General features: G+C 40.4%; 2 protein-coding genes across 6 annotated transcripts in view; one reads left to right on the top strand and one right to left on the bottom strand.

The window, feature by feature from the left end:
• The window catches only part of HYCC2 (hyccin PI4KA lipid kinase complex subunit 2), a 52,152-nt gene extending 47,094 nt beyond the window's left edge, over positions 1-5,058 (bottom strand). For 2 of the 4 annotated variants that reach the window (XM_075093799.1, XM_075093802.1), the window contains exons 1-2: positions 4,705-4,789; positions 4,189-4,232 (exon numbers count right to left, since the gene is read on the bottom strand). The gene's annotated coding sequence lies outside the window, so the exon portion shown is untranslated. Of the gene's footprint in view, positions 1-4,188; positions 4,233-4,704; positions 4,790-4,941 lie in introns of those variants that run through there. The other 2 variants (XM_075093800.1, XM_075093801.1) reach the window with 2 other exon arrangements.
• NDUFB3 (NADH:ubiquinone oxidoreductase subunit B3) lies at positions 4,611-9,687 on the top strand. 2 transcript variants are annotated; one of them, XM_075093810.1, is made up of 3 exons: positions 4,611-4,696; positions 6,553-6,694; positions 9,421-9,687. In XM_075093810.1, exons 2-3 carry the CDS (start codon positions 6,555-6,557, stop codon positions 9,575-9,577), a joined length of 297 nt encoding a protein of 98 aa, XP_074949911.1. In that variant the 5' UTR covers positions 4,611-4,696; positions 6,553-6,554; the 3' UTR covers positions 9,578-9,687. The 2 variants fall into 2 exon arrangements, with proteins under 2 accessions (XP_074949911.1, XP_074949910.1); XM_075093809.1 differs by lacking the exon at positions 4,611-4,696 and adding an exon at positions 5,017-5,153.
• Positions 9,688-12,644: the final 2,957 nt, after the last annotated feature.

The raw sequence follows: 12,644 nt of genomic DNA, 5'->3' as shown, positions 1-12,644 counted from the left end.
CAGTTTGCAAACTGTATATTATTTGACCCAGCCCCTGATCAAGGTTTACACGTTTTTTTCTCTTTGGCAGTGCTGGCAATAGAGGATTTTGTTTTACAGTAGGGTTTTACTACATAACTATATTTTATTTCATCAGAAGTGCCCCTCTACCTCTTGACCTTATATTTCGAGATTAGAAACTGAAGTCAGAATTCTATATGAAAAAGGAGACCAAGTCACACTCATAAATCTGTTCTATGACTAAAGTAAAAAAAAGACATTTTAAATTATTTGTCTTGTTATCAGAAGCATGAATTATCCAAGTAAAGGTACAGAGATAAAAATTCAACCAACTTGCTATTTTATCCACAGTTAGCGATAGCAGCACAAACGCGGAATACTATCTTACCCTCAAAAAAACTTTGCACCTATCTGGACACATCTTAAAATATAAGAAATTCCACTTAAACATAAGAACAAACTTCTTTAGCATGATGGTGTTTAAACACTGGAACAAGTTACCCAGAAAGGTTGTGGAGTCTTCGCCTTTGGAGATACTCAAAATCCAACTGGACAATGTCCTGAGGAACCTGCCGTAGTTGCCCCTGCTTTGAGCAAAGGGGTTGAACTACATGATCACCAGAGGTCCCTTTCAACCTCAAACACCCTGCAATTCCATTTTTTGAGAATCTCTACGTCTGCCAAAGACAACGACACAAGAAAGGTTCAGGAGAAAAACCAACAGAACATTCAGATAATAGCTGACAACTGCCAATCTTTCTTAAAGTCATCATCTCTATTTTGTAGTTACCTTTATAACCTACATGAAATGTCTGAACAATTTACACAACTCAGTAGCTAATGTTTCTTTGAACACAACTCTGCATGAAATTTTATCTACTACAAGCAAAGGAAACACTGTGGAAAACAGCATTAAGTCAAGAATTAATTACTTCTCATAACTATTCTGTTTGGAAATTAAAATAACTGACCAAAGTACCAAATCAAACAGAACTACTTATAACTGTCACTGCTCAGAACAGTTTCTCTAGAGAAGAGTCACAGGGCTTCTTAAATGATCATTCCTATGACAGAGACTGTCCTTCACCAGGAATCAGCTGGGGAAGCCGCCAGCTTCACTACCTCATACTAGTTCATACCTTAATCTAAGGGAACAACCATGAAGAAAATTAATGGAATCCAGAATTATTTTCCTGCCCATACAAGTGTTTGAGTGAACATATTTCCCTGATCTTTCAAGATTCTAAACTCATATCAACCTGCTTGGGAAAGAGTCAAACAGTTCTGCCCCTCCTTGTACAGAGAACAGGGTATCACATGAAGTTCTCAGATAACAGGTTCAAAACAGAACAGGGGAATGACTTATTCACACAACACGTGAATAATGGTGCTTATTGCCAGAAGACATGGTAGATGGAAAAACCATACATGGGCTCAAAAGTTTTTAAAAACTCAGTATATCCTTGGAATAAAAACCCATACAAAACATCATCCCCACTGAGAGACTGGGAGAGCTGACCTAAGGAATAACCCTATATGCTTGCCTAGAAGAGTGTAAGAATAAAGCACCTGCTGTCAAATACAGCTTAGCTGTGGGAAACAAGCAGGACTTGAAACAATGGTCCTGTCACATACCAGGATCCCAGAGCTTCGGGCTTCAAGAGGGACTAACAGATTAGCCCAGTATAGATGTTGCGGTGAAGAATGGTCTTTAGGTTGCCAAAAAATAGAAACCAAAACCCAGAAAGAAACTAAGACTTTTGCTCCAGCACATCACTTCTCCAGAAGAAAAACAGCGAAACAGTGGTTTGAGACTGTAATACTATCTATAAAATATTTAGCTCTCTAATGCTGCCTGAGAAGATAATTTGCTTCGCCACATTTCATAGCTTTTTTTAAAAAACATCCAAAGAAACCAAGGTGGACTAAAGAAAAATCTTTTCTATCATTACTGTAACTAAAGCAGGATTGATGATTTTACTCAAATGACAAAAGGCTTCCAATGACTTATAAATGACTAGTAATACAAAGACAGAGAAAGTAACATGTAATTTCACGAAAAAAAAGATGCAGTATTTAGTTTTCAGTAGTTCAAATAGGTATTAAAATATTGAGAAAAAAAATCCCCAAAACAACCCCACAACCCTTTTTGCTCATCTCAAAACTGAGAATACTTTAAGTCACTGTCAGTCACGCAGCACTCTACTCCAAAAAACAATCATGAAGAGCATACCACTAAACACAGTTCAGTGCTAGAGAGAATATTTTATGCACAAGCAGAGGAGACCAGTAGTCAAAACATATCTCACAATCTGTTAATCCAGAACACATATCAACACAAATTTCTGGAAACACAGGCTTTTGAAAGCTATGCAAGAAAACCCTACCACCTTCCTCTAACCCAGCAACATATGCAGGAATCCCAGCAAATCATAACCAGCATGGTTGGACACATGCTGTCATAACCGTATCCTAGAACGCTTAATCTTTTCAGTAATTATCACCACCATGAATAGTACTTAAAAAAAAAAAAATCAACTGAATAAACCACAAGAAGTACTCCTTATTTGTACATGGAGGCCCAATGACCTTCCCTTCCTAAAGGGCATCCAGCATTTTTTGTACAAGATGAACATTTCTTTTCTTCATGTTAGTTCCTTCTGCATACTATTCATTTTTTCAGACTGACACTGTAATTATGGTGAAGTTTCCTTCTCAAAAACAGGTTGTAGCAAGACCGTAAGCCCCCTTGAAGACTCACTTTTGTGGTGAAGACACAGCTTCAAAAAGCTTCCTTTATTCCCAAAGCATCATATCCCTCATATTTGCAGTCTTATTTTTAAAAGAAAGAGTATGGTCGATGCTGAAAGAAAAGGAAATTTAGGAAGGAAAACATTAAGCAACCTCATGGTAGGGCAAATCTGTCAGCTGCAGCCAATTTTTCCTATCATAAGTTTTTATGTACTTGGGTGGGGGGAAACAGCTACCCAAAACCTTGTTAAACCTTGAAAGCAATAGTGTATTTGAAGACAAATCTTGCCAAGTGCACTCTGTTACAGTTCTGTTTGACTACAATAGGTCACACAAAGTCCATATTCTGTAATCAGAACTGAATAATCATGTTGGCAGACTCAGCAATACAAGTATGGCTTCATGTATAAATAATCAAGTCATGCTTCCAAGCACCATGAAGAAAACAAAACAAAATAAACAAGAAAACCCCATAAATAAAAACGGGTCTTTGTATTTTTTCTTCAAAAAGTAAAAGCAAGGTGTCTGGTATCTAACATGCTATGGGTCACTGAAAAGTTTTTTCTGAGGAAAACATCGACATTCCTCAGCCATGCCAGACTTCAAACACATACCCATTAACTTTCAGCCACAATAAGAAACAAGAAATCCTTTAGAGAAGGAAGTTCCATCAGATACCTGTATAAGGCAGAGATATAGGTACCAACCAAATACAGGGCCCTTCTGCAATTCCACCCCACATACACTACAGAAAAACAAATGTCTCCTTTCACTCTGACACTGCATCTGCAGAGCAGAAAAGACTGCTCTGAATCTTGCACACTTTACCTCACAGTGAAAAACACTCAATGCTCAAACCAGACAGAGGCAGTCTGGATTAAACAGATGGCACTCTATTTAGAACAGTTTCACTGTTAATAACATGATAATGACATTCCTTCTGTAACTCTTCTCATGCACTCCCAATACCTGTATTAAAAAATACCTTGGAACCCAGAAGCAGCCTTACATCAGGATATTAAAAGAAAAAAAGCACTACAGTCTGTCCTAAAATTCTGCCAGCATGACACTGTAAGCCAGTATTTATTCTCACTCTTATAAAAGCATCAGAAATTAATATAACAGAGTTCATATTCTGCTATAAAGAAACAGCATTATTTTATCATCTACAATTAAGGAATGATTTAAGCCTTTGTAAATCACTGACTGAGCAGTTAACTTTTACCATTTTCTTTTTGGATGAAGGGGACTACGCACTTAGCCTTGAGGAATATAAAAAATAATTTAGCTATCCAGATACTAACGCAATCAACACTTCACAATTACATAGCCACAACATGCAAAACTCTGAGCTCCCCAGAGACAGGTACTCAATGGAACCAAGCAATCACCTCACTCAAGAAGCAGCTGTCAAGAGAATTCTTAACTTTTGCTTACCTTTCAGCACAGTTCCAGGATTTCAGGAGGTCTCCCCACTTCTCCTACGGAAACAAAACAGCGATGCTCTTTTAAGATATAGCCATTGAAAACTACAAGTCTGCTCCCGGCGCCCGGCGGGCTTTGAGCACCTCCAGTTTCCCCCACAGACCCTTCCCCTCAGGAGGCGAACCCCGAGGGCGGGCCGTGGGAGGGCACGGCCCCGGGCCCCGCCGCCGCCGCTCTCCACGGCCAGGGCCAGGCGGGCCCGGGGCTTACACAACCGCCGGGTGCGCGGATGCTCCCTGCCGTCTGGGGGAGGTGCCGCCTGGGGGGGGAGGGCGGGGGGGGCAAAGGGACTGAGCGCAGCGCCCCGCGCCCCACACAGTGCCGGCGACGGCGGGAGCAGGAGGGGCGGGGAGGGGGGGGGAACAACGGCTCGCGCACCCAGCAACGACCGGCGGGCAACCGCCAACCGGCGGAGGGAAAGAGAGCCTTGCGTCCCACCCGCCGCTACTTGACAGCCCCGGTACCAACCGCTATTGCCGCCGCCGCCGCCGCCGCCGCCCCCTCGTCTCCTCTCCTCCGCTACCACCTCCAGCCACTACCGACCCCGCAGCTCAACAACGCACCCACCCATTGGGCTGCTCCCACCCCCAACAAGCGCCGCACTGATTGGCCGCTTTCTCTCTCGTGTCTCCCACCCCGCGCACCCCTCCCCCCCCGCTCCTCCGCCAGAGTCGGCGGCGCCGCTGCTCCGTGTGCAGGACCTGCCTCATTAAACCGCGACGGGAGCGCTGCAAGCAGCAGAGGGTTGGGCGGTGGTTTTGCTGCCTTCGCGCTTTGGCCAAGACAGTAGGAGGAACCGGAACGGAAGCTGCCCGGAACCCCTGGGCGGGCTGCGCTTCCTGTAGCGGCCGGTCCTGTTCCCAGCTTCCGCTTCCGGGTGGCGGCTGTGTCCTGAAGGAGAGTGGCGGAGCGGGCAGGTACCGAGGGACTGGCGGCGGGAGCGGAGGGGGAGCCTCTGGGACCTGGCCGCGTCGCTTGTTTTCTCGGGGAGTACCTGCGCGTGGGCTTGGGAGGGGATGGGGTGGCGGAGGCACCTGCCTCAGACGCCTGCCGTTGCGGGTCGTGCCCCCGAGGCGGAGCGGCCTCGCGCAGCCGCCGTGGCCTTCCCCGGAGCGCCGTCCCATCCCCGTCTCCGGACGCCCCTCGGCCCTGCTTTTGCTGGCTGGTGCTGCGCCGCAGCCCGCTGGCCGCGGCGGGGGGTTGCTGGTGTGCCTGTGCGCTTAAACTTCTCCTAGTAAAAAGGTGAATACTGGTAGAAGAAGAGAGGTCTTGGGTTTCTATGGCAAGGGTGTAGACTGGGGTTTAATTTTAGAGGAGCTTTTTGGGTAATGACAGCATTAGAACCCTTCAGATTTCCTTCTGCAAGAGAGGCTTGTTTGCTTGCCTCTGTGGCTTGGGGTCTGCAGGATTTACAGCCTTCGGAGCTGTGTTCTTGGCACCACTGCATTCTGGTCAGTTCTCCTAAAAATTGAGGACATTACATCTGTTCTTTGCTACCAGATACGTGTTAAAGTGGGAAATCCTGGCTCAAATAGGTCTCGGCTGCTTTGTGAAAATAGAGACTTCAAAGCCACTGTTATTTTCTTTCAGTCCTTCATGATTTCACTGGAAATGTTCACTCTCCCATCTGCCTTGATCGCTGTTTTTAATGAGAACCTTACTATTTTTGTAGTCCTCTCAAAGTTGTATCTAAATAAAGCATATATTTCCCAGCCTTGTGAGATGACTAGTAAGGTGCATTGCCTAGTCCATTCATCTCTCCTGTACCTGTTATGTTTGACTGAATTGGAGGCAACTGAAAAGGAGCTGAGGAGCCAAGTCATGTTTTTCTCCAGAGCTTGATGATAATAGCTCTGCTGTACCTAAATTAGAAATTTCCAAATGGAAGTCTGAGCTTTTTGATGTACCTCAGAAAGCCTGCAAGTTGGCGGGCCCTGGTGTCACTGAAGTGCACTTACAGACATTGGAAACCATTGGTTTTCTGACACAGTTTTCTGGCACAGAAAATTTACATAGCTGCTTCATGAATGCAGTGGTGGTGGTGACTAAACAATGCAATAACATTTAACTCTGCAGAGTTTGCCTTATTGTAATTAATCGCCAACTTCTGAAGTGTAGCATTAAGTCTTTTAGCTCTTTGTTCTATGGTGCACTGTGTACAATGCAGAAGATGCTTCATGTGCAATGTTACATGCTTTAGAATACTTCTTGAAACCTCCCTGTTTTTCCTGTACAGGGTATTGTTCTTTTGTTCTTTGCAAATGTGTGAAAATAAGATGATACTGAGAAACAAAAAGCTCATATCTTTTCTTGTAGGTATGGGGCATGGAAACGAACATGGCCATGGCCATAGCAAAATGGAACTCCCCGACTACAGGCAATGGAAGATAGAGGGTACTCCACTAGAGAAGGTCCAGGAAAGGCTAGCGAAACGGGGTCTTAGGGATCCGTGGGCTCGGTAAGTGCAAGAGCCTCAAAAATAATCATATGTCATCTTGTAGCATCAACTGGACCTTGCCATTGCAGATTCTTCTTTAGTAACAATAGTGAAAATGCATCTAGAATATACAAGTCAGAATTTCAATTAAGTCTTTATTTACTTTTTTTGCATGGAGGTTACACCTTGCATCACCTTGACTAGTCTCCACATTTTGCAAGGCGCCCTTGTGTTTTGTGATGTTTCATGATGATACAGATCAGGCACAATGACCAATACCTTATCCACCAAAACACTTAAGTAATATCAGGTCTTGCACATGTGAGTAGACCTATCCCTTTTCACAAGAGACTGTGCGCTAAGATCTTGCTGAAGCTGATGGAACTTACATGGACATTCGGAGGAGGAATAGCATTCCTCATATACAACAGGAGGCATTTATTTGAAAAGAAGAAATATACTAGTGTACAGTATGGAATGTGATTCAGCTGTGCATTTCATTTTGCTAAGCAGTGAATGACACCATGGAAGATCAGATTTTTACCTCTTAAGCTGTCCCACTCTACAATGAATACCTCCTCTTTTTTAGCTAGAGCAATTCTGGATCATTTAGGCAGTTGTTAAAACAGAGCTTAACATATTTCTCCCACAACATGAATTATGTAGTACTTTCCTTAAGTACTCTTTAATCTTGGGGAATAAAAAGCTAAATGTCTTGTGCTGTGTAGTCTGGTTCTTCCGTAAGGGAAAAGCTGCATGACCAAACTATTCCAGGAGCCTTCACAGAAAAGCCTTTAATTTAAATCCCTAAAAGAAAAATGTAAGAGCAAACAGGTAATATGTTAAAAAGTTGTTACGTGCTATAACCTCTGAAGGGGTTTGGGACTGACAGGACTTTTTTCCAGCCTTTGAAACAGTTTAAGGCTGTAAGCATAGAGTAAAACACAGTTTTGATGATGGAAAAAATCATTTGAGCTACACGTCGTTAGGATTACTGGCTATCTATGAACTTTCCAGGCAGCGTCACGTTTATGTTGCTTCTTTCTCTGGAGTGCAAGCAGCGTTAGCTTTTTCTTTTTTTACTTTGCTTCAGACAAAATTGGTTTTAGCAAGCAATAGGCTCATTCCCATAAAAAAAAAAAAAAAAAGACACAGTTTAATATCATAAACTTAGTGTAAATTAACCTAACTTCTAGTGCATACACTTCCAAGTACGCTGTTCAGGAAGTGCTGCAAAACAGCAAACTGGAAAAGAGCTTGTGTAATATTTCTTGCCCCTCCTAGATTAAAAAAATAAAATGTTTCTATGGTAAAAGGGGATTGAGCCAATTATGTGAGGAGTTGAAATAAGGAACAAGGTCAAACTCTTAAAGCATGAGATGATTCCTCCTGAAATTTTCAAATTTTATGTAAGGTAATATTTCAGTTCCATAGGACAAGTACAAGTATCATGCCAATCTTCCTTAACAAAGGAGAAATGAAAGTATCAAGTTATATGCTTCAATAATCTGGAAGAACATTGCATTATTAATATCTTGCACTAGAAGTCTTGAAAAAGTAACCTTATCTAGGGCTCCATTCTGTTGTATATTAAGTTCCTTTTAAAGGGGAATTAGCTTTCCACCTTCATAGCAAATGCACATTAATCTAAGTATTCAGTACAGAATAAGCTGTGTGAAAGATGTCATATTTGGAAACCTCTTTATCAATTAGTATCCTATACTGTCATCTAGAAGATACCCCTCCATGTCAATATGCCTTCATACCAAGTCACAGAAAAAACCTGTACAAAGGGATTATCTATGAATATAAATATTTAACCCCCTTGTTTAAACACCCTGTATCTTCTCCTGAAGCAACAGTTGTGATTTTATTGCTACTTTCTGTGCAAAATTTTTTAAAGACTTTTGAGACCTTAGAGATGGACACAGTTTGTCTCTTCTATAGATTAGACTGGCTGTGCTGCACATAGATACTTGCAGTTAGCTATAGCTGTCTCAGTAGCACTGTCTCAGTAGCACTGTCTCAGTAGCACTGTCTCAGTAGCACTGTCTCAGTAGCACTGTCTCAGTAGCACTGTCTCAGTAGCACTGTCTCAGTAGCACTGTCAGCTGGAAACAGTAAGGCAAGACAGCATGCATAAGGTTTTTAAATATTGTGTAGCTTTTTAGCTGAACACAACCTTTTCAGCTTTTTATTTTTAATCAGTGTTAGTAGGCTTTTCTGACCCTAATATAGTGAAACGTATTGTAAAACAGAAACTGTCTCCACACTGGGATTAGTTTTCTATGGCTGGAAACACTTTCCCTTTCAAGATTTAACTATGCTAAGATACAGTCTAACAAAGCGACTAGCCTTTGTAGTTACTCCATACTGTGCCTGTGCTAGTGGGTTCTGATTTTGTTCCAGAGTAAAACCATTCCATATTATTCCAACAATTACTTAACGAGTTTGGAGAAGTGATTCTGTTACTAGAATTATGTTGTTTGCTGGTGTTACTTGTATCTCAAATTATATGCATAAAGGGTTAGAGTTGAAGTCATTAACTTTACTTGTGGCAGCTCCTGTTAAGTAGTTAGTAAATAACTATCCAGGTAAATGATACTTAAATGATAAAAATGTTACAGTCTCAATGTATGTCTCCAGTTAAAATGCCTTCATCTTTTTCTCTGAACAAAGATCTTCCTGTTAATGTTTATCACAGTGGCTCCATTAATCTTGTTTTATTCTTTTGGTTTTTCTTCTAGTAATGAAGCCTGGAGATATATGGGTGGCTTTGCAAAACCTGTCACCTTAACAGAAGTCTTTACTAAGGGATTCAAGTGGGGATTTGCAGCTTTTGTCATAGCTCTTGGCATTGAATATACACTGTTTCCTCCAAAGAAGAATGGAGGCCACCATTGAAGATCAAATATGACAACTTAATACTTATTCATTACTAAGCTGAAACGTACGTAAGCCTGCTGCTCACTCTGTACTTATAATATGCATAGTAAAGTCTATCACAGGCAAAACCATGATTCTTTGAATTTATTATACTTTAGTGGAATGATCAAAAAAAAACATAGGTAGAGCGATTTACCTGACTTCACTCTTGGGGGGGGGGGGGGGGGGGAAGCCCAAGACATAAAGATGCTCTTGAGTTTGCTGCACCATTCTTTTAAGAACAGAGGAAACTATCAGCCCAGCTCTTCCAAGCTCTGCCAACATTCTATTAATGAAATTGAAGAAGTATGTTGCTTTTAAGAGAAAAATTGTACTTAATAAAGTACGGATTGAATAACAGTTATTTGCTGGTAAGTGGTAATGAATGACTTCTCATTTACTAAATGCATAATTTGTTACTCTTAACAAAGAGTAGACACACTTATGTCTCTAAATAAAAGGAGCTATTACCTTAAAGCTTGAAAAGTACCTCAAAACTGCCTTAAAGTATATGAAAATACCAAAGCTTATGCTTAATCCTATTGAAGAGTTAATTAATTTGGCAGACACTATGCACCAGAATAATCTGCTGTGTAATATCCAGAAATTAAAAGTTATATTGCCACCACATTTACTAAGTGAAGTAGAATGTTTCACTCAGAAATAACTGTACCTTATCTCAATATGACTTCTAATGTACTTGAGTGTAATCTGAGAAAAGAGAAATAACAATTGCTTTTTTTTCTTTGTCCTGGTATATTAAGTTGTAAATTTATATACGTCCTCTGCAGTGCTCGGAATTAGAATCAGCTGAATATCCTACTGTAAATTTTGTTATGCCATTAGTAACATAAGCTAGGGAGGGTATACCATCTAATTTTTCAAACTAAACAGGAGAATATCTGTGTTACTAAACAGAAAAGCAAAATTAGACAAACAAGTGAGAAACTTTAAATGCCACTAGGCAATTACATAGTGTATCTCCGTGGTGAAGAAACTGGAAAGTTTAATCACGTCACAAGTTGCAGGCTTACAAAAAACTTGAAGGTCCTACCAAAACATGGCTAAAATATATTTTTTTAAATATATATATTCACACACAACCTGAATGAGATTATAACAGAGCTTTATTTTTAAAGCCAGTAAACATCTGTTATTGTGGGAGTACAGCTCTTCCATTCAGTGGAGTTTGTCATCTATGACATTGCTCAAGGCACTGTTCATAGGGCAAACATTTGTTTTACTAAACTTTTCTTGCCTAATTCTTTCTCAAGCATCCCCAGCCAGTTGCATCATTCACTGAAAAAGAAATCAAGAATCTACTGTGTAAGGTCCATTGCACAAAATATTTCCTCGTTGTCCCTTAGAGTGTCCCACCCAGAATGCACATTTTCAAAGGCTGGTATTCACTTGTTTTTTTTTTAATCTCGGTCTAAGCGTAAACTTTTTAGGATAACTGAATTTTCGATGGCTGTTCAGAAAAACAATTAACACAGCTAGCATTACATGCAGTATTGATGAATCTTGCACTTAGATGGTATCTTTCAGTGGTTTAATAGCCAGATGGCAACCAGTGCCCTGAACCACTGCCTTAAATTATGATGAACGTATTTTGCCAACATTGTTGAATATTAAAATGTCTCATCATTATTATACATAAAATGCTCAAAATTTTTCTTTCATCTGTGTTACAATACTAATCCTGCCTGGGGATGAAGTATTTCCTGTGTATTAAAATAACAGTACCAAACGTGTCTTCACTGTAACCACAGCAACGGCTGTCCTAATATTAAAACAGCCTTTCTACCAGCACAGATATTTTACAGTGCAAAGAACAGGGTCACAAACAGCAGCAGCACCTACAGATGAGGAACATACATGATTGTAATACCACAGTGAGGAAGCTCTTTCTGTACCTTAAGTTCTGCAAAATAGAACTGATGATGCTCCCTTTTCTGAAACGCAGGTGGAAATCCCATCTCCATCAGTAGTCAAAGAGCTATTTTTACTCACCTGGAAATATATCTGCAATTTATCTATTGGTTTTGCTAATGCTACCTATGATATTTACATCATTCAGCATAATCTTCCAAATCTGTACGTTACAGAGAATCGACTACATTGTAGTATAAATCTGATGTCTCTGAAATTCCTATTTCAGAGCATAACAGAATAACTGTTCCCATGATGTAAGGCAGTTGCAGTTTAAATAGCAGACTACAGCTGTGTGTTTCTGTTGTTAGCCTGCCTTAAAGTCTCTCCTGAAGACCTTCCTATGAAAAATCTTTGTTGAGCTCTCTAAACTACGGGCTTCTATCCTGCAACTAAATCTTTGCCAGATCAGCATTTATTAGATAGACTTTTTACATCAATGCAAGTGTATTTTCTACATACAGCTAAATTAAGTTAAAAGTGTGTCTTGAAGGGGTTTTACAAGGAACATACTCAGGACCCATGCTTGTCGTCCAATTAAATTTACTGATTTCACCATGGGTATCAAAACATTCAGGGATTCATCCATACTGGTTCACATGTATGACAGGGAACTGATTTTACAGATGCTCTATACATTCTCTATCCTCAGTTGTAGGCCATATAATAGAAATCTGAAAGTCAGATAATCCTTTTACCATTGTTCCAATGGGAAGAAAAACCCCTGAAAATAATCTCTTCCCTTCGTGACTTAGCCTTCTTTAATGATAATAAAAGCAACACCAACACATAACAAATGAAACTAGTGACACCATTTATATAGACAAATGTAATACACTTGCCCTGATCATACCAAATCTGATTTTTAAATAGCATAAAAGGCAAGTTCATAGTATTTTAGGACACACAAATTCTTAAAGATTTTTTTTGTTTTGCATAACTAGGAGAATCTACAAAATGAAGTAGATCAAACCTATTATGAAAGCAAATCAACAGAAGTATGTCCAAGCCAGAGATTTATATCCAAAGCCCTCTAAATTGAAACATATAGGACCATCTCTTCTCAATCACATCTCATCCTACTGGTACGCTCTACGCTCTACATTTATACTTA

This window comes from Phalacrocorax aristotelis, chromosome 5 (genome assembly GCF_949628215.1).
Source record: "Phalacrocorax aristotelis chromosome 5, bGulAri2.1, whole genome shotgun sequence".
In the NCBI taxonomy this organism is placed as follows: Eukaryota; Metazoa; Chordata; class Aves; order Suliformes; family Phalacrocoracidae; genus Phalacrocorax; species Phalacrocorax aristotelis.
This window is presented reverse-complemented; position numbering and strand designations above follow the sequence as displayed.

What these genes read in the sequence shown, in the direction of transcription:
- NDUFB3 (XM_075093810.1), top strand. Translation starts at nt 6,555, where the DNA reads ATGGGGCATGGAAACGAACATGGCCATGGCCATAGCAAAATGGAACTC. An exon ending in CTTAGGGATCCGTGGGCTCG is followed by an intron (nt 6,695 to 9,420) that starts GTAAGTGCAAGA and finishes TTTTTCTTCTAG; the next exon opens with TAATGAAGCCTGGAGATATA.